General features: G+C 42.2%; 1 protein-coding gene across 10 annotated transcripts in view; it reads right to left on the bottom strand.

Annotated features, from left to right (window-relative positions):
• The window catches only part of PPFIA1 (PTPRF interacting protein alpha 1), a 97,989-nt gene that overhangs the window by 24,399 nt on the left and 46,837 nt on the right, over positions 1–26,753 (bottom strand). For 3 of the 10 annotated variants that reach the window (XM_051967559.1, XM_051967562.1, XM_051967563.1), the window contains exons 4-22: positions 26,084–26,248; positions 25,310–25,384; positions 24,800–24,901; positions 24,384–24,605; positions 21,731–21,877; positions 20,284–20,418; positions 19,638–19,712; positions 19,193–19,276; positions 15,085–15,216; positions 13,342–13,404; positions 12,507–12,586; positions 12,234–12,369; positions 11,193–11,416; positions 9,724–9,955; positions 8,435–8,551; positions 7,532–7,561; positions 4,727–4,878; positions 3,127–3,299; positions 779–872 (exon numbers count right to left, since the gene is read on the bottom strand). In XM_051967559.1, the coding sequence (XP_051823519.1) occupies positions 779–872; positions 3,127–3,299; positions 4,727–4,878; positions 7,532–7,561; positions 8,435–8,551; positions 9,724–9,955; positions 11,193–11,416; positions 12,234–12,369; positions 12,507–12,586; positions 13,342–13,404; positions 15,085–15,216; positions 19,193–19,276; positions 19,638–19,712; positions 20,284–20,418; positions 21,731–21,877; positions 24,384–24,605; positions 24,800–24,901; positions 25,310–25,384; positions 26,084–26,248 (2,438 nt within the window). The remainder of the gene's footprint in view (positions 1–778; positions 873–3,126; positions 3,300–4,726; positions 4,879–7,531; positions 7,562–8,434; positions 8,552–9,723; positions 9,956–11,192; positions 11,417–12,233; positions 12,370–12,506; positions 12,587–13,341; positions 13,405–15,084; positions 15,217–19,192; positions 19,277–19,637; positions 19,713–20,283; positions 20,419–21,730; positions 21,878–24,383; positions 24,606–24,799; positions 24,902–25,309; positions 25,385–26,083; positions 26,249–26,753) is intronic. The other 7 variants (XM_051967568.1, XM_051967567.1, XM_051967560.1 and 4 more) reach the window with 6 other exon arrangements.

Raw genomic sequence — 26,753 nt, 5'->3', positions numbered from 1 at the left:
CAGGATGAAAAAACTGGGTCAAGTCGAAAAGAATGAAAGTGAGAAAAGTCAAGCAGACATACTGGACTGAACTAAAGGAGATGACATTTAGGTAGGACACACATTGAGTATTATGCTTGGGATCACAAGTAAATCAGCTTAACCAATGTAAGAGGGGGCAGACATGGCTACACTGCGCTCTTTAAAAAAGTCTCAGCTGAAACCCCACTTTCTCCAAAAAGCCTTACCCAGGCTTCCTTCCCTGACATGAGCTTTCCTCAACATTTACTATGGTTTCCAGCACACAAAAAGCATTTAACAAGTGCTATCTGACTTGAGTTTCCCTAGATGGTCTATGGTTTGCAGACCGAGCTGGCTGAGCCCAAGGTTTGGGGTAAAGCAGATGGAGATCTGCCTAAGGAAAACCAGTCTGACCGTCTGAGCAATCCTAGCATGGAAGAGGCTGCCTTGAGATTCAGACAACTTCAGGACAAGGGAAGGAAGGGGAAGGGTCTTCTGTGAGTGTGGATGACACGGGAGGCTCTCAAAGGCCCCTGTCAATGCTCAAATTCTCTGGTTCTATGAGGACTTCTATTTTTAAAGTAACTTTTACCAAGTTGGTAAAGTCCAATTTTACCATGTAACTCATTAAAGAGTCTATGCCAGTTCATTTTTCTTAGGAGGAAATCATAAAATGTTGGAAGCATCAACAAAAGCACAAGAAACAGGTAGATTCATTAAGCAAGTCATTCCTTTGAAAGCAGTCAGAGGAACAGAAAAATGCTGACCAATAACTCACTTTTTCTGTAGCTTTCGATTCTTTTCAGCCTGGCCTCCCAATTTGTTCATTCCTAAAGCATCTTGAGAGGAGTTATCCGGGTCTGTAACACCAGCTACAAAGAAAAAAGGTCCAATGAGTTGATGACTACCAAACAGCACGGTAAGCTTATGGACAAGAAGTCACTTCTGTCCCCCAAAAGATGAGCACTATTTTCCAGGGTGCAGCTGACATGGGACAATAAACTGATCACAGGGAAAGGATTTTTATCAAGGCAAACAATGAGCTATCAGCCCCAACCTCCTAGACATGGAGCGGGGCAGACCAGGGACCTTGAAACCAAGGCCCAACACACCTTGTGTTGCCCCAGCTGCTCCTCCTGGCTAGGAGCCGACCCGATGCAAGGCACACCTGCGGTTGTTTCTGACCTATATGTGCTGACGGAGGGGCAGCAGAGGAGCCCACCAGAACTGCCAGGCCACTGGTCCACGCTAAGAGAGGTGGAAGGACACATAAGGAAAGGGGCGCACTTGGGAAATGCTTGTGATTCAAGGACCTTTTCTCTCTAGGCAGCTCATTCACAATTTGGTTTTGTACACAATCAAAGCAGACCAGTGACTGACAAGATGCTCAGAAAGCTGAACCTGACAAGGGCGACTGAGCTTCCTCAGTTCCCAGCCCCACTGCCTGCTTCCCTCTCCATCACTCTCCCAGCTGCACCTGCCTTTGCAGCAGGCTTCCTTTGCCAGACTGACTGGTAAAGCCTAAGGGTTCTTTCTCAGCATGTTTTAAATTGTATAAAATAAAATACAGAGAATTACAAAGAAAAGCATTTGTTTGGAACAGCTCCAGAAGCCAGGGAAAAGGAATAAGAAAAGCCTGCTAACCCAGGCAGTGCCCAGGGCTCCCGAGCACAAGTCCGAAGAACACGGCTCGCAGGGACCCTCTAGTTTCCAGGTAAGCGACCTCGTGCAAACCTTCCCCGTTCTCTAGTACAGAAAGCTTCCAGATGGGCAACATCTCAGCATATTAGTTATGTCCAAACTGAGTACTAAACATCCTTCTCCAAGCAGTGTGTCCTTTTCAATAAACAAAACCCAAGTCTGGAAAGAATTTTCCCCCACCCACTTGCTCCTTCACAACAGCTCAGTGCACACAATTAGGCTTTGACTTATTTCCCTAAAGAATAGCAATATTAATGGAGACCCTGATGATGTGCATGCAGGTGCCTCCTCCAGCAATGGCAGGAAAAGTTCATGGGTCTCTGGGGCCTGTGGAATATGCAGAGAGACCTTCGAACCCTCTAAGGTGGTGAGATTAACGGGGATTTGCCCAACATTCCAAAACGTATTAGAGATTTCTAGGTCCGAAGGCGACCGAGGCTAGATGAAAAAATGGCTAGATCACCCTCTCAAGATTAGTTCTCCAGGGGGAGGGGTCACTTTGGAAGGTCTCTGCAATAGATGGCAGCAGGGATCTTTCTAGACTTATCAAACCTGCTTATTTAACATGCAGGGGTTGTGTTCCAAAGACCTCAGAAGGCTTAGGATGGACAATGGATTCCAAAAGCCAACTTCCACTGTACAGCACGAGGGAGGCCTAGCCAGGCAGCAGCCCATCTCAAAAGGATCTGGGGGTCCCAATGGAACGCAAGCTCACTATGCATGATGCAAGCCACGCAGCAAGCAAAAGCAGAAAAAAAAGCAGGGAGAGGGGCAGCCCAGGGGCGCTCTGCTCAAGTCAGGCCCAGACGGGAACATGAAGAAGGGCCCCAAATGACTAGGAGGGTCTTGAGAGCATTCCTGACACCATCTGAGCAGCACTGAAAGGAATGGGGAAGTGCAGGGAGCCTGAAGAGAGGAAGGCTTAGGATGCACTTGAGAGAATGCACACCATTCAAAGTGATCTAAAAATTCTGACCGGGGGACCTGAGAGTAGGGAACTGGCTTCTCAAGAAGCCTTCCCAAAGTGAGGAGGAACAGTGGGGTCTCTAAATCACTACTTTGATGGCTCAAGTGGCTGGGGTGGCTCTAAAAGGACATATTCTACCCTGAGGGTCCTTCATGCTCAAGGTTCACTGAGCCTCTGATTGAATGGAGATGAAGCAGACCAAAACCCTGGTCTTATTATCTCCCAATATAGAGCATTCTTATTATATGACTTCTCAACTGATATTAAAATTCAAGTTCATAAAATTAAAAACTAAAAGTTAATATAAAATTAAGTTCATAAATAGTGTAGTTAAATGAATTTTTAAAATTTAATTTAATAAGCTTCAAAATCAAAGCACTTTCACTTGAAGATATTAGGATTAAACAAGTTAAGCCACTGTTTCTTTCCTAATCCAAAGGATTACATAAACAACCAACCTTGTCCCAGGGACTCTTTGCCGGCATGTCCGGGACGGCCCTTCTCTTTTTTTCCAAACAAGCGACCGATGGAGGATTTGATCCCCTTCTTTTTGGGTGCTTTATGGAGGGAGTCCTGGCTGCTGTTGCTGCTGCTGGGGTTGCTGACCTGACCATCTTGGGAACCTGTAGAGCTTGAAATAAAGAATACTTTTAGTCCTTAAAATGTGTCTCCTGAAATTAAAAGATTCAATATCTAATCCTTATTCTTCAAATTTTTAAACAAAAATTTCAGCCCTACTACACAAATGAGATATTCATTTCAAAGGTCAGTAAGCAAGACTTAGGAGATGCAAACAATGTGAGTAGGGAACAGATTTCTAAAAACTGTGGATTCATTTCCACATTAATTCAAATCTCTCTTTGAAGAGGTACCTTTAATTTGAAACTGCCTCACTGCTGATAGCAATAAGCAAGCTATATGTAACAGCTTTTGCAAAAATGCTTCCACATCAGCAAGTGCCACAAAGAGTTGTCATTTTATAACAGTTGTAAAATCTTTGTTGATTTTACAATCTTGTACTGATAATGAAAACCACTGGCATTCACACATATTACTTTAAGATTTGCATAGTTTATTATCTCACTTGATCCTCACAACAACCTTGAGAAGTAGCTTGCAGTTAAGGAAACTGAGGCAGGTTAAGTGACTTGTCCTTGTTCACACAGCTAAAATGCTTGGAGTCAGATTTGAATTCAGTTCTATTTCCAAGCCTAGCATTCTATTCACTGCACCACACAATTGTCTCTTAATAAGAGATCTGTAAAATCCACAGGATTTGAAGATAAGTAGATTTTATAAATGAGAAGACTGGTTCATTTATTATTGTCTCCAGAGCAAAATTAGTGGATCTGGTTCACAGAAAGCTAGAGCTCTGATTTCAAGCATACAAAAACTGCTTTAAAACTCTTCTGTGACTTTACACTTTTGAAAGATTTATACATAAAATAATTTGGAAACAGCATTACTGAATAGATCCTCATAATACAAAGGATGACCATGACCCTAGCACAAAATAAAAACCTTTAAAAACTGCTCAAAATAACAGCTTCTAAGGATGTGATATGGGGCCAAATCAAGTTATAACCAAACCTCACTCCTCTGGTACAATAGGGCTGAGGTTGGCAGCCGGTCTGGCTGGTGAGCATCAGAGCGGGGTCTCCTCTAAGCTGCCTTTTCCTTACTTCCAGAGGCATACAGTGATAGGAAATAGGTTCAGGCATAGCAGAGAGAAGTCATTATGAACATTTATCCTTACTATGTTGGCACTTTTAAAGGAAATGGGTACTAAAAATTCTATGGAAATATTAAAGGCCCTCTGACAATCCTCGGTAAAATGACACTTGAGATTAAAGGAGAAGGGTCTGTCTGCTTAATATATCTTCTAAAAAGAGCATAAAACAAGCTGCAGAGTTAACACTGTAAAATTTCAAGTCAATGTTGGTAATCTAGGCAGATGGGAAGCTTCACGGTAGCCAGTTGAGACATGGACATACACACATACTGACCATGATCCTCAACGTATTAATCCCTCCCCCAAAGGAGAGGCAGACCACTTACTTCCTGATGTCCCTGATGTCTTCATGGCTCACTGTATGCAAAGCTCCTTTGTGGAGTCTGTCTAAACGAAGGGACCTCGGGGATGAAGGTGGGGAGGTTTCACATTTTATGGTCGTCTTGTCATCTCGTACCTCTTCTCTTGAAGCCGGCAACTAGAAGAGATAAGGAAAAAAAAAAAAACTATCAGAGAGCTATTGTGGGAGGTTATTTATGTATCTTCAATTCTGAATTTAAAACTTGAACCCACCCTCACCCCCCCAATTATGCTATGTGCTCTGAGCAGAGTCAAACCCTGGTTATATCTAATACCAACTGAATAGCCATGGCAGAAAAAACAGAAGAATCAAGGGGAAAGACCCAATGACCCGATATCACTGCCCTTTGTGACCACAGGCCAGGTTGGGTAGATGTCTGCTTTTAGAAAAACATTAAGGAATTCATTCAGGCTTTAATTTCCAGGCCTCTCCTAGGGTAGCATTCTCCAAATTGTAAAAATGGGGAAACTGACATTCACTAAGGGTAAGGGCTGGGTCTAAGGGGAGGGAGGGAAGGGGAGACAGCAGAATCTGAGACTCAGGGCTTTCAAGCCAACACCTCTGTCTCCTCCATTAATTGTCCTGCACCCCTAGGTACTTAACATTCCCTAGCTCTAGGATTCTATGTTTCCTAGGCAAGGATCATCAATGGCTTCCTGAGATCCAGAGGGTACTTAGACAGAAGCCACAGACTCTTCTATATGCCATAGTCCACATTACTATTTCATTAGAATAAAAAGGCATACTTTGCCATAACCAGTAATTTTTCAAGTGGTTTGGGAAAGGGTTGGGGATACAGTAAAAAAGCAGTTTTCTTAGGAAGTGTGATTTTATGAAATATCTTTGGTCATTGAACTTGGTTGGATTTCATGTGTTTAACAAATCAATGGAATATATTAAAGTGATTAATATCAAAATAATGTAATATGTAATTTTTTTACTTTTACTTTTATTACTTTTACTTTTATTATACTTTGAAATGCTTTTAAAAATAATTCTATCCAACCCAGCATAGGTCTAATAGACTCAGTTTTGCCTTTCACCTGATAGTACTTCCTGTTTGAGGGAGAAAGGTGCCAAAGGCTGCAGGGTGAATAAATTCTTTTAGGCTGCTATCAATCTATTCGGCTATATTAACTCTATCTGATATTCGTTGATATAGGCACAAGTAAACATGAACAGCGTGAAGGTCGGGTTAGATCGCTTCCACTGAGCAGCCACAGCAAATGTTCAGATCAAACTAACTTGCTAATGCACTTGGTACACAGTAGGCACTTTAGGATTTTAAATTTTTGAATTATTGCAATCACCATTTAAAACTGACAAATAGCATTAATGAATGAGTCTCATTTATTAAGTGCAAGTAGAGTTGAGCCTTTTGAAGCTACAACTAAAAAAACAAAACAAAACATGAAAAGCTCTGATGTTAAAATCTTTAATTCTGTTCTAATTTCTATATTAATTACTCATAATATCCAATTGGGTGAAACTAGCCAAATGAATTTTTAATAGACATAAATACAAAAAATCTTTCACTTAAAAAACAATTCTAAAGCCACAGGTTAAAAAAAAAAAGACCTGATGCAATATTGGCTCCTATCATTAATCTACTTTTATCTATTCAAAGCATCCAAGAAAGTAAGAAGGAGTCAGCTTGTAAGATGATGGCTGCTGTTACCAATGATAGTCATTTTAAGCCTTCCTCTGTTAGTACATCCAGGGCACCCCAATCAAGTTATTGCACCACTTTTCAGGAGGGACAAAATCTATGAGTGTCTCCTGAAAATATGGGGACTATTCAATTTTCCCTGGAGAAGAGAGAGGTAAGAGGAGGGGAACCAAAGGTCATGTCTGCTGTCACTCAATGTTTGAAACATGGACATGGCAAAGAACAAGAACAAAGAGCAGACGTCTCCAGCAGACAGCTTAGACCCAACAAGAATTGGGTCTTTAACAATAAAAGTGTTTCAAAATGTCTTGGGCTCCTGTTCCTCAAATCAACAAGCTGTCCACTGACACCAGGACAAAAATCATCTGCCAGGGATACTTTAAACAAGAATTTTTCAAGCTGACGTCTATAGAGAGAATTCAGGAGCTCAATGAATGTGTGTGTGTGAAACACACACACATATATTAGATCAGATACCATTAACTCTATTACCATTGTTATTGGTTACAACATGCATTTATATGTGTGTGTATATATATATATACACACACATACGTATATGTACACACACAAATGTAAGTTTGCATATATGTGTATTTATCCACACGTATATTTCCCCCCACTCCTTTCCCCTAAATTCCATTATTTAAAAATATCATTCTGAGAAACCGAGAGACTTCACCAGACTGTCAAAGGGGAACAAAACACACAAAAAGGTGACGGTCCCATTGCAAAGGGAATCACACAACTGGTAGGATGTTGGATTAAATTATATGGCTGAATCAAGTTAACTTTCAAATTAATATTTTATAAAAGATGGCAGTCTAAGTAAATCTCTAACTCACTGAAATGGAAAGGGGATGGAGTAAGGGGAGAACAGAGATTACTTTGCACTGCCAGGATCTCCAGAGAAAAGAAGCTAAGATTTATTTCTGACCCATTGAAATTACCCCAGTGGTGCAAGATTCAATATCATCGTGAAGATGTTACGTCCTATCTAGGGCTCAACTCTGGGGAACGACGTGGTGTTGTAATACATCACAGGTTTATAGAAAGCTTATAGAAAACCAAAAAGTCAGATGAAGTTGCTAGATCATTTACCTTTCTACGATGTTTCCTTAAATCACTAGGCTGAAAGATGCATGCAAAGAAAAGAGATTCAGAGAAACCAGTTTTATTGTAAACTCTGCAGTTGAAAATAAACGCATTAGCAAGTGAACACATTAAAGAAGAATGTGGAAAAGATTAAGAGGAAGAAGAGAAAGGAATTTGTCAATAATAAAAATATTTTCAGGCAATAAATTACAAAATTCCTAAATGCTTGCAATGGCAAAAGTTCAGCACAATACAGAACCATTCTGAAACAGCATTCGATTCCATTTCTACTCCAATTCTATGGTGTGATTCTTGATCACTGCTCAGTGCGCCATTTACTTTTATTAATATTCTGAACAAAAAAAATTTCCATTGAAACAAAAGAATACCGAGAGAGAGGTTCTTAGGAACCTGTTAAAATGGAATCCAGGGCCTGGAAAGTCTTCTGCTTTACAATGTCCCACCTGCTCTCTGCAAAAACTCATCCCAATACCAAATTATCATCATGCATTAACCCTAAGCAGTCAAAAGCTTCCTCCAAGGATAGAGGTTGTTAATAGAGCATAACTATACAATACAGTCTACTTTTAGACTTCAGTAGAAATCAACTTAGTAGATTTGCTTAAAGAATCTCTGTGAGTCCAAAACAGCAAGGCTGCACAAAATAGCTGGTGCACGGATCCCCGTTAACCTGCTGCATTTCATAGGGAAACTGTATAGGGAAGAAGACCTCGGTCATGTTATTTAAATATGAAAGAATCATAATGTAACAAGAAAAAAAATCCGCACAGCCACTATTGTTGAAGCTGAGCAAACCAAAGACCAACAGGCAAAAAAATCACTCACTCACATATTCCAAGTCTAAGACAAACAAACAATTTCACTGCAAAAATGGCCATTTTGCTTTACCTGAGAGTGCTGTGAAGCCTCATTATAGGATGGGGTGGAACTGGGAGGGGAGGTAGATGAATAAACTACAGATTGATGGGGAACTGAGGTCTGGATTAAAAATGAATCTGGAGATGGCTAAAATCGTAAAACAAAAAGGATAATACACAAAATCAAAACCAAGCATTACGGTTAAGTACAGGGTCTGTTAGCCAGCATGCCGAGTTTCACCCAATTTAACGACACAGATTTTCCACCTGGCATCAGTTATGGGCTGAAGCCCCCCGAGGGGAGCAGGGCAACGACATCGAGCACCTGCCAGCAATGGGGATGGCAAAGGCACCAAAGGGCACCTGCCCCGGCCCCGATGTCAATATAGCGAGGTACATCCAATTCAGTCATGTAGTGAGAACATGATGCTGGCTAACAACACATGAAAAAAATCAATGAACTCCCTAGTGATAAAAACTGTTAGAAGTCAAAAGAATAGACTGGAAATAAGGGCAGAAAACAGAGATGAGGCTCACGTGCAGGGGGCAAACAAGACCGGGTATTCCTACATTGATGGCCCTGTATTCAACAGAAAGCCGGGGACACTCTGAGACATCTTGGGGCTGGCATCTTGGCAACAGGAGCAGCATGAGGCAGATGTGGGGGAATTTAATCCTTTCCCCCCCTAAGCAAAAAGGGCAAGGCAGCATGGCCGAGCGGCTACACAGTTGGCCCAGGAGGCAGGAAGGCCTGGACTTGAGGTCCTCCTTGGGCACCCAGACAGCCTGTGGGTGCAGCTCCTGGCGCCTGGGCAGCCACAGCTCCAGTCCTGCCTGTCCCCATCCTTGGGAAGTGTAGCTATTTTCAGAAAACAGCCGGATACAGGGAGAATCAGAGCTGCACAAGAGGGTCAGCAGTCTAATTTGCAATTTGATTAGCGTCACCGAAGTGGGCTAGCCTTTGCAGAAGCGGGTCCGTCGCCTTCATTAATCTCTCTTGACCACCCCACAAAGACGGCTGGGATGCAGTGTTTGACACCATCTACGCTTACTCTATCAGCACTGCCCATGAAACGGCCCCTTCTGACCCTACAGGGCACTGAGAACACTGCCCAGGACACTTAGGGATCTGCAGGCGGGCCAAACCGAAACCAGAAGCGGTTTCAGTTCACTCCGTTTTCTGGTCTGCTTGCAGCAAAGGCAATTTTACACAGGTAATAGGAGTGGGAGAGGACAGGAGGGCCCACTAAAGCGTGCGACTTTTTCAGAAGCCAGACAAAGAAATGGATAAAGGGAAACACACCGAGGGCAAAGACTTACCAAAGTCATGATCCCCAGCCTGTCCACCTCACGGGCAGGGCTGTGGGGGAGCCGCCGGGGGGTGGAGCGGCCGCTGCCGGGAGGAGAGGACCCAGCCAGGCATGGGCCGGGATGGGGGGGGAGGGAGCTCAGGGAGCGGAAGCGCCCGAGGTTGTCCAGACTCCCGCTGCCCACGCGGCTCTCAATCTCCTCTGCCCGCTGCTCGGTGTTTTCTTTTTCTTCCTGAATCAATCTGAAACAAAAGGGCTCGTCACTACTTCCTACTTAACAGGGATCTGGAGAAGCTGCCTTGGGCTCGAGCTGTGCAGGCCCTGGGGGTGCTCCCGCCTCAGCTGATTCAGCATTTTGGATGTGTAGCCTGCATCCAGTCGTGGGTCACCACACAGCATCTCCCCCCTACCCCGTTCTGCTCATCTGCTCCCTGGAGTGGACAGCTCAGTATTTTAGCAGGTCTGGGCAAGAAATCCAGAGGAATTGGTATGAGATCCGTGCAGCCAAAGTTGTGCTTCCTTCTCCAGGAACAATGAGACAGGCCAGGGCCAAGATGGGCCCCTTCACCATCAGGTGATGATCTGATGATGGTAGATGATCATGAAGCTACAATGAGCTTCTTAAATACAAATGCCTTGGGCTCCACTCCTGCCCAGTGGTAGGGAGGTTCCCATACAGCAAAGGAGACACAAAAATGAAACTTTGGGGCAATTAGTGCCTCAGTCTCCAAGGGATGTGGGAATTTCCCAACCTCGATAGTTAAAGCAAAGCAGTGAGGAGGATGAGGATCCTTCCTTCCACCATAATCCTGCCACACGGACAATCCGCCTCCCCCCAGCACTCAGCTCAGAGTTTTCTCCTCCAGCCCCCTTTGTTCCTGCCTTCTCCTTTCAATGCCTCCATTTCAAGGTCTTCCCATCACCCGGATACAGCCCAATATTTGGGTCCCCCCTCCCAGCAGGAGGAGTGCCCCCTGTTCTAAGCTCTCCTGTGCATGCAGCGTGACCCACCTTGGTGGGCCACAGGAGCGATCTTGTTGCTTTACGCAGGGGACTCCTGGAACCTCTGCCATCAAGGCAGACCAGGAGCCCCCTGAAGACAGTGATAATGACTCAAACCTTGCTCGTAGCCCCACAATGCCCCATCCTGCCATTCAGGCACAAAGCAGGAAGGCAACCACTAGTCTATCTGAGCAGGACCTACCATTTCACAGTCTAAGGAAATCTTAGACTGTCCCTGGAACCAGCAGGATGGCTCATGCTCATCCAGTCAGGCAGGAGGAGGCCAGGGGAAGACCAGAGCTACAAGGCTGGTACTCCACTGCATCAGACTTCATAAAAGATGAGAAAGCTCCCAGAGTCCCCCGGGGCTCTCTCAAAAGACAGACAATCTAAGAAGACTCAGACTAAAAATCTGTTTCTTGTCCTCAAATGTGCCAGGCCCACACATGTTCTGAGAAGCCACAAATCACAACACACCTGATCTCTTTGTTGATGGCATCCAGCTGCTCCTGAAGCATCATGGCTAACGTCTGGGCATCGGCCTGCCCGCTGGGCGATAAGAGATCCACGGAGCTGAAAATAGTATCTCTGTCATCCTCACCGTCAGACACATCGACGTCGCTCTCAAACGCTTGAGCTACGTTTGCTAAGACACTCGCCTGTTGGGCCCGCTCCCAATCCTGTTCATTCAGAGTCTGTACCTGAGAATAAAACGACGGGTTTTTAGTCAATCCTGTGCAGAATAATAGAGGAAATTTTGCTGAAAGCCACACAGCTGTGTGCACTCCAATATTTCATGGGTAAACAAAGAAAGGGAAAAACACGGCACATACTCTGAATAGAGCTACTGAACACCCTTTTACAATAACCTGCGATCTGGTCAAATGCAAAAATAAAGAGCAAGTTCTAAAAAGTAAAAAATCAGCTGTGGAATCAAGAACCCTGAGAACTGTAATCTACATTAGTTAGAACTACTCAACTGTTCCGAGTACAAGGAAGTCATCGTTAACTTCAACTTCCCAATGCTCTTTTGGAGGAAATTAGGACTGAGGCAAGGATTTGGGATGTGGAGAAAAAAGAGCAAGGCCTCTGGATAACCCAATGAGCAATGAAGGAAAGGGTATTATACCCTCCTTCCCCCCCACCGCCACACACACACCAGTGCTAACCCTAAATGCCCCAAATCCTTAGGTCTGGGGAACAGGAAGGAAAATCTAAAATCAGGTTTCTGTTTTATATTATGTGACATATTTTAAATACCACAGTATATAAGAATTATTTACCTCTTCAAAGACATATAAAGAATAAAACTGTCTAGAAATATATAATAAAGTTAACTTCAGATATAAATTATTGTAGAAGTGAAAACAGGATGTGGCAGAGTCAGAGAAGAACTTTAATCACTGTTTTAAAATATTTTCTTAAATCAAGAGTAGGTTCCTGCTCAGAACAAAGGCCTCCCGAACTGCCCATGCTCAGTTTCTTTGGACCTCAGACGAGTAGAAGCTGCTCACTCACTTTGGAAGGCTCATCCCGCAGAGCGGCCAAACGGCCCTTCTGGGCCCTCCGCAATACTGCTGTGGTGCTATACGGATCAGTGGGACTCTCTGCCACAGGATACCGGAAATCGGGTACGCTGCCCAGATGTGGGCGGCTGCAACACAGAGAAAATAGCCACTGCTTACAGAATGCCAAGCACACAGCGCATACCATCTAAGCCTTTGCAAATGAACAGAACACCTAAAAACAATTATTCCGAGGGACCCATCCAGAGACCCCCCGCATACGCACCCGTGAAGCAGCGAGCCGCCGCGCAGCCTCATCTGTTCTATTTCAGCCCTCAGGGCTTCCATGTTGAGCACCAGCTGGTCCTGGGAAAGGGCGCCAAAGAAAGAGGTCCTTGAGCCAAAGGGACGCTTGTCCAAAAGCACTCTGAAGCCACAACTACAGCCCCAATTCCACAGGGAGGTGACATCGGGACCCTTAGCCTCAAGGTTCCTCTGAGTCACTGGGGATGACCACAGTGGGGCAGCTATCTCAGCCTCACCTCCCTGTCTGAACCCATCCCCTCCCTAACTAGACCAGAGGTTGATGCCTCTGCTGATGGAAGAAATGTCCCACGCCATTTTTCATTTTTGGCATTTCAAAAAAATGAAATGGAGACTCCATTAAAAAGCATGGGAACATGTCGCCTGGTTATCAGCTACAAGGGATCAGGGGAAGATATTCAGCCCCATCTGGGCAGAGGGACAGCCAGATAAACCCCTAAAGCAAACAGAGCCCCGGCCTCCCAGGTTCTCTGAAATGAAAATGCATTTGAGGACACATCAATGTATCCTTTAGACTTCAAAAAAAAAAAAAAAATCACAAAGGGTTTGGAAACTAGAGCAAAAATACATAGTATGAAACCCAAGCCCAGATTTTCTCTCAACTCTTTTTAAAACAAATTGCAATAATCCCTCCTTCCCAAATACATGCTCAGCTCTAACCTGGCGGTTTCAAGAACCATCTCCAGATAATAAGAAGCAAACCCCTCACAGCCTTTGAATCCAGCCTCCTACCCCGCACCCAGCCATCTCCCTGCTCAAAGAGATCCCACAGAAATAACTCAAGCTTTTACAAATACCTTGTCATGTTGTGTTTCTTCTACTTGCTTTTTGGCATTTTCGACTTCTCGAAGCAGAGAATTCTAGAAGAGAAAGATCACACAGCTCAGAGTCTCTTTTTGACACCCTATGAGCCTATACGGCCTGGCAGGGCAGAGTGGCAGCAGCCAGGTGAAAAACTGCACAGCTAGAGGCACCAGGGGGCAGGCAGGGCTTGCCTTTCCCCTCATTAATACATATTCCTGGTCTTGGTTTTCTCTTGATTAAAAGTGCTGGCACTTTATTTTGTTGCTCATTGAACACTTATTGTGATACACTTTTATCTACACTAGTCCTTAACCTTCCAGAGACTGTCTTAGTGGTGGGAAATGAGTCTTAGCTAAAGTTTGCAATTTTCTAAGGCCCAGACTACTGCTCTTCACATTTGATCTAGCTTTTTAAATGTTGCATTGGTCTGTCAGTTCAGTAATCAATTTGCATGAATAAAATTCAATTTCAAATTGATAAAGCAAATGATATTATTAAAAGCGGGATTTCAAATCCAAACTTCTAGCAATACTATAAACTAGGATGCCCAACTCATGAAGTCCCTAAAAAATGTCATTTAAAAGAAAGTAGTTTGTGACAGCAGAGAATTGATTTTAAAAGAGTTTGAGCATTTAAAACTTAAAATATAGAGTTAATGAATAATAATTATCTCAATCCCAACCTGCAAGCAAAAGCATGGCAAACAAATATTATCTGTTCTCCTTATAATGTGACTGGACCAACAACTCTGACAGGGACCACTTCCTCTGATCTTTTTTCACAGGTTACAAAAAATATCAAAGTTTTACAAGGCAAAAAACTAAGACTCTTGCTATAGGCCATGGCCAAACAGAAGTGGAGTTCAGAAAACTATTTTCTCCAAAAATAACTTTTCAAAGAAACTTGGAAAACAGAAGTTTCTTAAAGCAATCTCCTTCAATAACTTTATTTGGTTAACGAAGAAATCAAAGTCATAGAATTTGGGGTAAGTAATGGAAAAAATGAATGGCCAAACCAGTACCTGAATAGAATACTTATCTCCTTAACCTCAGCCTAAAGCTTTTCATACAACTCTGGCACATAGAAAACTTTCTATGTCAATATGGACCAACCCTGCAAGTTCATGTCTTAGAAACACCTAATTACACACATGGCTAATGAATGGGACAGGCTCCACCTCAGTTTCCCAGGCATAATCCTGTACAATTCATTACCTGTCTCACACACACACGGAAATAGAGACTTTTCCTCTCTAAAAGATTAGCTCCCCCATTCCTGACCAAAGTGAGATTTCCTTTCAATTAAATATTTCCTGACTCCCATTATATAAGTAAGTCTAGGAAAAAGTTTGATTATAATTTACTGGGGCAAATCTATGGAGCAAAATAAGCAAATTTCTGATGGGATTCTTGGGATGCATTAAAAATAATCGTTTGGAAAGCAAAAATATAAGCAGCCCATTTGAACAAAATCTTACCTAGCACAGTCTTAGGTTCAAAGGGAATCACCAAATGGGATGGTGACACGTAGAATGCTTTGAAAACTATGCAGTTCTATGAGCAACGCAAATTATTAACAAGCTTTCCTCAATAATGAATAAGCTAGTACAGCTGATAGAAACAACAGTAACTGAAAGGGTTTAAGCAGAAAACCAGTGGCTACTTTTCTATAAGTGCACTTCAGCCCAACAGAGGCTCTGACAATATCTCTGGTCCATCACCTTCGGAGCAACTTACCTTATCCTCCAGAGCTGCCATCCTCTCCTTCAGGTGGAGCTGGAGTCTCTCATTGGATTCGGAGAGGAGCTTGTCCACAGTGTCTGACAAACGCTTATTATGCTCTTCATTCATCTTTTCTCTCTGCCGTGCCTGAAACAACAGAAAGAAGAGAAAATGGACATAGTTCTTTTCCCTTAATTTTCCTCCTGTGTCATAGGAGTTTTCCCATAAATAGAGAGTAATAACTTGTAGCAACTAAAGGAAGAAGTTCCAAAGGAGGAGACCAAAGATCTCTTGACCTAAGACGAGAGAAAGGTCTTTAGGAAGGAACAGGAGCAGAGAAAGCTCATGTCATAAAGTAGTGATCTAATGAGGTTCACGTGCAAAAGAAGAGCCAGCCAGAAACCTGATTTAATACAGAGATAACTTCCTGGCTCCAAAGTTTAAAAGCAATGATGTTTTAATTTAAAAGGTCATGTGTCCAAAATTAATCCAACAAGAGAATTTTTTGCAACCTACTTGGTGCTTTAATCTAATTGTTTCTAATTTGCTTTCAGTCATAATGAACCTACACAGCTACCAATGAGGGCCCATCCAACAAACAAGGCCACACTGGAACAAGTCAGGCAAAGACTCAAATGAATTCAAGATCACGGTTTAGGAATGTTCTCCAATAAAGTTCATCTCAGCCCACCCTGTGCAGCTCTCATCCACATCACCCCAAAATGTCCTCAAAAGGACAATCACTTAGGATACAGAGGCCTTCCCTTCTCCTTCCCAACATCCTGAATGCTTCAACAGAGAACTTATGTCCACACTCCAGGCATACAGCCAGTCCACCATCTCTCTGTTTCATGATTGCTTAAATACATCCTTGACTGAGATGTTTCTGTGGAGTTTCTTTTTGGTTGGTGTTCTTTTGTATCTTTGTTTCTTCTAAAAGTGATGCACATCTTTACTCCTGACTAGTGATGAGAACTGTTGGCTCTGGAGAGCAATCTGGAACTATGCCCAAAGGACCATCAAACTGAGTACGCACTCTTTGATTCAGCAGTGTTTCTACTGGGCTTGGGAAAGCCCATAAGGAGGGAAAGGGACCCACATGTACAGAAATGTTCGTAGCAGCCCTTTTTGTAGTGTCAAGGAGCTGGAAACTGAGGAGACGCCCATCAGTTGAAGAATGGCTGAATAAGTTATGGTATATGAATATAATGGAATATTATTGTTCTGTAAGAAATAATCAGCAGGATGATTTCAGAAAAGTATGGAAAGACTGACTTGAACTGATGCTAGTAAAATGAGCAGAACCAGGAGATCACTGTATACGACAACAACACAATTATGTGATGATCAACTGGGATGGATTTGGCTCTTGATAATTCCAAAGCAATTTAAGGCAATTCCAACAGACTTGTAATGCAAAGTGCCATCCACATGGCATAGAGAGAGCGAACTATGAAGACTGAATATGGACTGAACCATAGTATTTTCACTTTTTTGCTTGCTTGTTCTTGGCTTTTTCTTTCTAATCCCCCCACCACCACCACCACCCTTTTTTGGTCTGATTTTTCTTGCACAATATGACAAATATGGAAAAATATTTTAAATGATTGTACATGTATAATCTATATCAAATTGTTTACTCTCTTGAGAAGGAAGAAGTAAGAGAAGGAGGAAGAAAAAATCTGGACCAGTCTTACAAAAATGAATATCGAAAATCATCTTCATATGTATTTGGAAAAATAAAATACTACTGAGGAAAAAATCCACAAGTAATGGAAAAGTAACAAAACATTTGGTTCTCCTCTTTAAGAAATTATAACTACTAAAGGAACTTAAATTTTTTAAACTATAAGACTCATTAACTCTCCCTGATATAGCGCTTGAAGGTTTTATAAAGCAATTCCTTCACAGCCACCCTAAGGTAAGGCTATTCAGAGTTCACATTTAGGGCTGAAAGTGCGCTGAGAGGCCGTCTAATTCCACTTCCTCATTTTCCAAAGGAAGAAATTGATTACGTAAATGGTAAGCTCTGAGATCCAGGCAGAATGACCGAGTTTAGCATACTCAGTATTAAAAATCATAAGGAAGGAAACACAAGGCTATGTACAGTTTCTATTCTTTGAAATATAGTCAGTTACAGAGGAATAAAGAAGTGAGCTGCCCTGATCAGACAAGAGAGATTCTCTCTAAATCAGTGGTTTTTAAAAGATGGTCCACAGAACCCTGGGAGTCCTTGAGACCCTTTCAGAATCCTCAAAGTCAAATCTATTTTCATAACATTTTGGTGCGATTTGCCTTTTTAACTCTACACTCTCTCAAATGCACAATTGAGTTTTCCAGATTCTACATTACCTATGAGTTAAAAATTTAGCAACAAGGATGAAGACTGAATTAATATCTTAATAGAGAATTATACTATTGTCTTACAAATAGGTTACTCTCCAACCATGGCCAGACTTGCTGTTTTGCTTGTATTCATCCAACATAAATATCAACTAATTTTTGTGAATGAATGCTTAGCAACAAACATGTAGTGATAAAAATGTTCCAAGTGCTCGAATCTCTTAGTTTATTCTTGAACAACTGAGTTTTCAGTAATCGAGCAAAAGTAACAGCAAGTAGAAAAGCAATCACAAAAGTGGCACCCAAGCATCCTGATCACGGTTGTCACTGGAGTGTCCCAGTAATGAGAATGGATATATCAACAAAGGGCATCTTTGGTGAGGCAATAAAAACTGATCCTGGAGGATATACTTTGGAGTGTTCTGTGACAGAATAGGAAAGTTTACAAAGCACTGACTGCTGTGCAACCAGATATGGTTTTTATGTTGATAAGTGTGGCTCTGTGGCAAATATTTCCTCAAAAAATAAACACTGTGAGCCTGTCATTTCAAGAAAAACAATCAACAGTATTTCTGCCAATTATAAGAGTTCTCCGATGAAACTGAAAAGTTGCTGCGCAAAGAAAATTAATACATCTCAAACATGAAGAGAAGTATTAATGAGGAAAACATCTTGGAATCAGCTTTTTATGACAAGGGTTTCCTATTCAAAATCAATTGTTTATATATACATTCACACATATACACGGATATATATATATACATTTACTCACCCACATAACTGACAGACTTAATGAGAACAAAAACCATTCCTCAATCTATGTGGTCAAAAGATATAAACAAATACTTCTCAAAAAAAAAAAAAAAAAAACCCTGCATACTATAAATATAAAAGAATGTTCCAAATCACTAGTAATAAGAGAAAATAAATCAAAATAACCCTGAGGTTCCACTTCATAGTTTACAGATTGGCAAAATGACAAAAGATGCAAATAGCCAGTGGGAGACTCAAGGGAAGACAGACACACTAGTGCATCATTGGTGCAATGGGCTTCAAGACAACCGTTTGGAAAGCAATTTTGTAAATAAAGTAAACAAAATGCCCGTTACCTTAAACCCAGAGGTTCTACTACTAGCTTTTTACCCAAAGGATGCCATCGATAAGAAAATATAAATAAAAATATTTATAACAGTGCTTTTTTTGATAGCAAAGACTTGAGAACAAAGAACTGAACATAATGGAACATTACTATGCTATAAGAAATGACAAATATGATAAAAACAAGGAAAATGGAACAACTTACATGTATAGATGTAGAACAAAGCAAGCAGTCAAGAAAATAACATACACAATGACTACAATATAAATGGAAAGAATCAACACACAAGTAAATGTTACAACCTGTTCAGAGGTACGAAAAAATAATGCAAAATTAGAAAGAACAAGCATGGCTGCCCAAAAAACATACAAAGATATTCTACCAACTTCAGCTTGTGACAGTGTTGGGAGGTCCACAAATATGGTACAATACATGGGTTTTCAGATTTTTTTTTTTTAAGTATGTTGATGGTAGAGTAAAAAATACTGAGGAAAACTTTAGTAAGAAAAATAAATAATAAATAAATTTTGATTTTTCAAAATTGAGTGGCTTAATAACAAAACAGTGACTTTCAGTATCTGTGAGTCTATGTGTACCCAAAAAGAATGCATGGAGCAGATAAAAGGCGAGAGAAAGACAAAGCAATAAAAGACTTCTGCCCTAGGACTGGCGCACACATACCCGCTGCAATTCTTGATTTTTTTCTTCCAACTGGGCTTCCATCTGCCTTAATCTTTCTTCAATGTTGCCGTGTCTCTCTTCAGCCTGTCGGGGACAAATACATCAGTCCGACCTAATAATTAAAATACTTTCTCGACATGCTGTGGGAACTGCTGCCATAGCAAGAAGCAGGACGTGCTGGGCGTGAGCGGCACTGTTCCCTACGACGGTGGGCACTGCCTCTACCTACTTCTACCACAAACCTGTGAATTTTCACGTGAACAGTGAGCACGCCATCCTTGGGTGATCTGTGCAATGTCTGGTGCTGGCAATTAGGTTTGTACGAGAAATTCTCAAATTCACCTCCCCCCAGAAACATTCCCCAGCCTTTAAGCGGCCTAGTCAGTCACCACAGAAAGCAGAAAGCAGCAAGCAGAAACAGGGACCAATGTGCAAAGGAGTCTACCTTCCTAAGCTTGGAAGTAAGTTCGAACAGTTTAGCTTCCTTAGCGGCAGAGTTTCCAGAAGACAAAGGGTCAGACTACAAATTCAACAAGAGATGATAAAGATAACAGGGAGTGGAAGAGAAATTGAGACTTTAAAAAGCAGATCCACAGACGGAGAGGAAAACATGGTTACGTGGCCAGATATAAACCTTCTATGAGGTTTAATTAACACACATCAGTGTTTAAAATAAGGATTTCCACTGTTCGGTGACTTTTAAGAACAAGAAATCACATTGGCTGTTACGTCTATCAGCTATGACTTTTAAAAGAAAGCTTCTTAGCTTTCTCATACCATAAAACCTCCTAACCAGAAAACCTGTTTCCTGGGAAGGAAGTCAAGCCCCCCAGGCTTTGCAGGGGCTGCTCTACAAAGCAGCAATCCTTAGTTCAAACAAGCCGGGGAGACACGAACTACATAAAGCCCCAACTGGAAAAAGCTTTTAGGAATCACACAAAGGAGACAGAAATGTGACATTTCACCATGTTGCATTCTCCAATAAGGAATGAGGAAAAGCACTGAATCAGAAATAATCCAGGGACAATCTACTTTGTTGACTGAGAAGCACCGCGCGCCCAGTTCCAGGCCGCACGGGCTACAGTCCCTACCTTGGAGAGCGCAGCCACCCTCTGGGCCAGCTCAGCTTCCACCTCAGGCAGGGTCTCTGCTTTCCGCAAGGTTTGCTGCAACTTCTGCTCCGCCAATTCCAAGCGTTCTTGTAACTGGCGGTTTTTGTCTTCACTCTGGAATAAAATCCAGCTGTTAACAGCACAGGACAGGTATTTCCGAGGTGGAGGGAGTGCACTGCACTCTTGGGATGCAGTCTCCCACAAGACAGGGTGTTTCTCTCTCACTCAATTCTAGTCTAGAAAGGGCTCTTTCTAATGGATCCTACTTCACTTCAAAGCCCTAAATGTGAACTTTAAAAAAAAAAATTCCAACACAACAAATACGGAAATATGTTTAGATGTATTGTACGTGTTTAACCTACATGTTCCCATGTAACCTGCAGAAGACAAACCCAAGAGGATCTCAAGCTTGAAGCCTCCTGCAAAGTAAGCAGTGCAGCCTAATTTGAAGCTCAAGGGTAAAACACAATATCATCCCATCTCTTTCTTTTTCCTCTTCTCTAATATACTCCTCACTTCCTTCACAACTGACCCACCACTCACTCCCTCAGGCCTACATGACACTCCCCCAATTCAGACCTGAATGCTCTGCCATTGCAAACACTGTCAATCATACCTAGAAAGAGATCCCTCTTCACCTTCACATCTTCAGGTTCTAAGATTCCTTCCAAAAGATCATTTCAAATGCCACCTCTATTACAAAGTTTTCCAACAACTCCCAACCCCCTTGCCTGTTCATGCTTTCTCCTCTCAATTAACTTAACTGGACTTGCCATGTGTGTTATATGCTCCAAGAATAGGAAGGATGGTTTTTCTCTCAGCCCACTGGGCCATATACATAGGGAAGAGCTCAACTATTACCCCACTGAACTGAGAGGAACGGTAAGGCTACTCAAATGTTAGCAATGAGAACTTTTGGGGGTCACACATTTTGGCAGGCCCCTGGGCAATACTGAATCTTCACACTGACTGGCAGCTTTTCTCTCACTGAGCCAACAGCTGCTCCTGACTAATCATGGATAACCTCTCTTGTGGAGGAAGGGTGACAAAAAATAAACCGCTAAGAACCACATTGGCAAGAGTGGTTTCCAAGGTTTCACTCATCAGTCCTTTTACCTAAGTTACTAACAAGAACCAAAACAACTGAATTAGGTTTGCTCTCCTTTGTTTCTCTGCTCTTCAATGAAGAAATTAGAAAAGTGCTAGGAGTGCCGACCCAGGGACCAGGAGCCTCACACTGGTTCCACAGACCTGCCTAAACAATCCAGTTTTGAGAGGAGACAGGGTTATTCCTCAAGTAAGCACAGCTCCCACAGAGCCATAAACTTCAAACTTCTAAAAACTTCTAAAGCCCGAGAACAAGAGCACCTTCTGTTCAAACTCATGGCAGAAGAAAAGGCACAACAGCCTCCTTCAAAAATACTACCTGGCGATGCAGGGAGTCCTTATTAGCAATTTCGTTTTCAAGTTTATCATTGAGGTCGTGCACCGATGTAGCTTCCCGTTGGGCGGCGAGGTAGCGTTTCTCAAGAGTTGTGATCCTCTCTTCCATATCCTCCTTTTGGGCCATGGCCTACATGAGAACAGGGGAAGGAGGGGAAAGAAGCAGATGCTCAGACATAGAGATAAGAGGACATAATAGTGTGCAAAAGTACAATGTGAAATCTGATCATTACAAAATTATACAGATAGAGAGACCTTTCCAAAATATATATATTTTAATAAGAAAACGAATTCTCCTAAATATAATATAAATATATAAAGCAGTGCTACTGAAACTGAAACTGAGATATACAAAATTTACAAAGTTGAATTCATCTCTGACTTTTCAATAAAGAATTTTAAAATTATAATTATAAATATAAGATTCTAAGAATGAGGCCTTGTGAAAAGTGGAAAATCTCACAAGCAGGAAGAAGCAGCCAAGAGGGAGATTGGCATTTCAGAGAGGAAAAACTCTCTTTAAATTGGGGCCACCTCTAGGAGAGAGGGTGCCTCGAGAGCTGCAGGCAAAGGAACCAGCCCACTCCTGTGCGAGGTCCTAAAAGAATCCAAATTGGAGCACATGAGCCCTGAGGTCCCTTTAAACTCAGATTCCACAGTTCTACTCTAGTCATTTTTTGGGATCCAATGGGCATTTACAAATTGCTCCCTCTACGCCAGGCCCTGGGCCTGTGAAGGTGAAGAGGGATCTCTTTCTGCCTGTGAAGGTGAAGAGGGATCTCTTTCTAAGTATGACTGACAGTGTTTGCAAAGTATAGGAGACACAGAGGCAAACATATGCAAGCCTCTGCCCTTTCACAAGGTCATAGCCCTCACCTTGGAGAGAAGCTAACACTCAGATCCAAGGCTACATTACTGCTCATGTGCATTAGGAAAATAAGGATCCAGTCCAAGAAAATAAGACCAGAGTCCTGGTGATGTCACTCCCAGAATGCTAGAAGATCCTGGGCGACAACCACGAGAACAGAGAAGCCAATATCATCCCATTAGCTTGATGAGCAATAGAAGCAAACTCTTCACAGCAGGATGGTCAGCTCCTGGTGAGAAATAACTTTTCTCAATTTATCAACTTTGGCTTCTGAGTGTTGGTCTAACTGCTTCCCCCAGATAACCTAGGAAAGCAGCATGACTTGAGGAACATGGCTTTCCCTCCTTTCACCAGTTATACAGTTTTATGCTTTAAGTGACCACCCTAAATAAGGACACTTACAGAAGAGGGCCTCACAAGGACCCTGGAAAGAAGTAGGTCTGTCACACCCACTTTACAGATCAGGAATTGAGGATGATGAGAAGTAACTTGCCCAGGGAGACACACACAGCAGGTGGGGTTTCCATTTCAAGGTTAGAACTCTTTCTACTTGCTCTAAGTTCTTGGTGTGAATCATGTCTCTTTAACGGACCTATTACGTCTGCCACAGGGGGCAAGTGGAGAAGTGGCAGGAGAGCCAACCTCCAGCCCGTGCTTGCTGTGACTGCTTTGGGGCAACAGTGGTGACCAGAGATGTGCGTCTCTGCTCCTTTCGCAACTGGTTCCCAAGCATCCCAGGGTGGACACATTCCGCCCACTCGTCGTTAGGTCAACCACAAATATTCTACACCCAGTATTCTTTGACCTGCCTTCATTCCAGCTGATCTTAGCAGCTTGTTTCTTATAAACCAAGGACAGAATGTCAGACTCCTAGGAGACTGTCAATATTGTTAACTTCTTTAACTCAGTCAACAGGTAATGTTGACACTTGTACAGAAAAGCTAGAACAATTCAAGTCAAGGTTTTGTTTAAGAGTCAATCCATTAGAAAGAAAATTGGAACCTATAAACTGGGGGTTTGTGCATGAGGTTTATGAAGATGAACAGTTTTAGCAATGTGAAAAAACTAATGATCTTTAATATTCATCACCTCTGTTTTATTACAATATACTGTCTATTCATTGTGCGACAGGGAGGAGCAACAGCCTATAGGCCACATTTGTGACATTCCCCACAAAGGACTGCCCCTAATCCTAAGGAAAATCACAAAATCTCCATGTTGGAAAGGGCCTCAGAGGGACATCTCATACTTGGACAAGAATTCTCTTTTAAACCTTGCTGACTTGCAGTCACCCAGCCTTTCCTCAAGAGGCTTCTGAGGAGTAATTCATAGCAAAAATATAATCCCAAAACAAATGTCAGGAATCATTTCTAGTGCAATGTATCCCTTTATCTACCGGATCAGACACTTTGTCTAACCCAAATGATTTGAAAAGGGGTGAGTGTGAGTGTGTACGTGTGCACATAAAAAAGAGAGAGTATTTAGAAAAGACAAAGTCCACTCTAACTATTACAGATTAACAATAGTGTTTCTAAAAATCCCCAGCTAACCTGCAGTCCATGCTGGTGAAGGCCAAGGAGAGAACAAGACAGAAGTGCTAGACATGTTCCCCACAGTCATTATTCTGCCATAGGAAAGGGAGGAGCCTCTCAGAGCTCCCAGGGAGGATCCTGAGAAGCACGTCCCCACTCCACGCAGCCCGACTGCCATCCTCCTATTTCTCCCTCTTCCCGCTCTTCCTCCTCAGTAACAAAGGCTCACTACTCACTTCGCGGGCATCTCGTTGCAGTTTGGTGTTCATTTCCTCCGATTTGATGAGGTCTTTCCGGGCAGTGTCCAGGTCCTCCTCCAGCTCGGTGACCCGGCTCGAGAGGGCTGCCAGCCGCTCCTTCATCTGGCTTTGTTCCTTTAACTGCTTATCTATAATTTCTTGGAGCTCTAACACTTTTGCTAGGTCTTCCTCATGACTTAAAGACCCATCAGAAGATCTCTGTCGAAACAAAAATAAAGCTTTATGGTTCCTAATCCAGAGAAATAGCCACTGGAATATTAAACTAGATTTGGGCAATGGGGGGCTTAGATAAGCCAATCCTGACTTCTGTTCTGAGCAGTTTTTTCAGGAAAACCTTTCTAAAGATGCTTTTCCATAAATTACAAATTAATGTCACAGACTCAAAAACTTGCCTTTCCATTTGTGCTTGGTGTGTTTTGCTGTTCATGATTTATGTCCAGCATCCCATCTGCAAGTGTTTTTTTCTGATTGTTCTGCTCCTTCAGAAGCATTAACTGAAAAATCAAGCACATCAATGCCAATTATAATTTACCATGTCTACAGAAAAAGATGTAAAAAATAACACCACTTCTTTTAAAACCATCAGAAAAGTGTTGTTCTTTGGTGTCACAAAAAGCATCCAAGTAATAAAAGCACCAGGGGCGTTTCAGCTCCACTTCTCCAAGTAACAGACATTTGTAATCCAAATAACAGACATTTATAATTGTTAAAATGGCTTTATCTTCTCCTGAGAAATAAGAGTAGTAGCAGGGATGGTTCCCTAGGAACAGGAGGACGGAGGTAGAATACCTTGTGTTGAGGATTAGCGGACAGTGTAAAAGCCAAGAATATTCTTCAAAATGCCAATGGTTTAGTTCAGAGTTAACAAGCTGCAATATGGTTAAACGTGCCCTCACACTCACCTCTTTGTGGGTGGCCCCTAATTCTTCCTCCAGTAAGCTACACCTTTCCAGAGCCACTCGTAATCTTTCTCTCACCTTTAAAAGAAAGGGATAAAAAAGGAAAATCATTGTCTAGGTTGTTACCTCCTGGATGGAGCGCAACCTAATTTGGGAACAAATTTCCAGGCATCCATGAACTTTAGACCAGGAAAAATTTAAAATTTGGATTTCCACTTAATTGGTTCCCTTTGTAATCCTTTGGGTTTCATTTAATGTATTTTAATGATTCACAGGGGGTTGTTCACTTTGTAAGAGTATCCAAGGGAGAGCAGCTAGATGTCATTTAACTCCAATTGCTTTCCACTCCCCCCTCCCAAAAGAGAAAGTGCCTGAGAGGACTATAACACAAACAAAGTGAAAAACATTTCCAGGATTAGGCAACTGCCCCAAAATGGATGGGATGCTATAGGTAAGAAAGAAAGTTAGATTCTTTTCACTTTATTTCATTGTCAACAAAATATTATGTAAAGGGCTCTAAAGTCCCCCAAACCACTTATACTTGCCCATTCTTGGGTAGAAAATCATTTCTAGAATATGTTTCTGACTGTTATAAGTAGAGAGATCATTTTCAACAGAGAGAATTCTGTTTAGGGCCAAGAAATGCCTATTTTCAAAGTTGCAAAGTCCAAAAAGACAGCAGAGTCCCGTTGGAATGGCAAAGACTATGCCCTCAGCCTGAATGGTGGTGGCAGTGGCAGGCAAGGAAGCGGGGAAAGGAGCAGCACCAGGCGTCACCTTTTCATCCAGGGCTTTATGGTGTTCGAACAACGACTTTAGCGCTTTGAGTACTTCCACCTCACTCGACACCCCTGCAGGAGACTGGGCTTGTCTTTTCACAACTGTCATCCTCAGAGATCGCTCGTGCCTGGAGACGAGGCATTCCAAATGCTCCAATAGCAGCTGAAAGAGCAAAACCAAAACAGAAACAAACTTCTACGTAAATTTGTCTTTAGAGAAAAACCTTAGCACAGTACCAGGCACACAGTAGGTGCTTAGAAATGTTTACTGACAACTGGAAGACAGACTTGGTAATTTGGAGTTTAGAAGGAATGGTTCCAGGTCCTAGGAATCTTCCATATTAAAATATATTAAAACTAAATTTAGATTAAATTTTTAATCCAGTTTTGTTTTAATTCAAAAATACCAAAATGTAATATGTAACCTAAATTTAATCAGTATGCTCAGCCCTGGGGATAAAAAGAAAGGCAAAAACCCCAGCTGGTCCCCAAGAAGCTTAGTAAGCATGCCCACTATGATGAACAAACAAGATAACAAGAGAGGAAACAGGGCTGTGGCTGGAGCCTCTTACTGACCACTCATTCATTCAATTATTCAATCACTATATGAAAACCCCCTAAACTGTGCAAGCAAAGGACGGGTCCCCTTGCTCAGCACCCATCACTAA

This window comes from Antechinus flavipes, chromosome 6, assembly GCF_016432865.1.
Source record: "Antechinus flavipes isolate AdamAnt ecotype Samford, QLD, Australia chromosome 6, AdamAnt_v2, whole genome shotgun sequence".
NCBI classification, from domain to species: Eukaryota; Metazoa; Chordata; class Mammalia; order Dasyuromorphia; family Dasyuridae; genus Antechinus; species Antechinus flavipes.
This window is presented reverse-complemented; position numbering and strand designations above follow the sequence as displayed.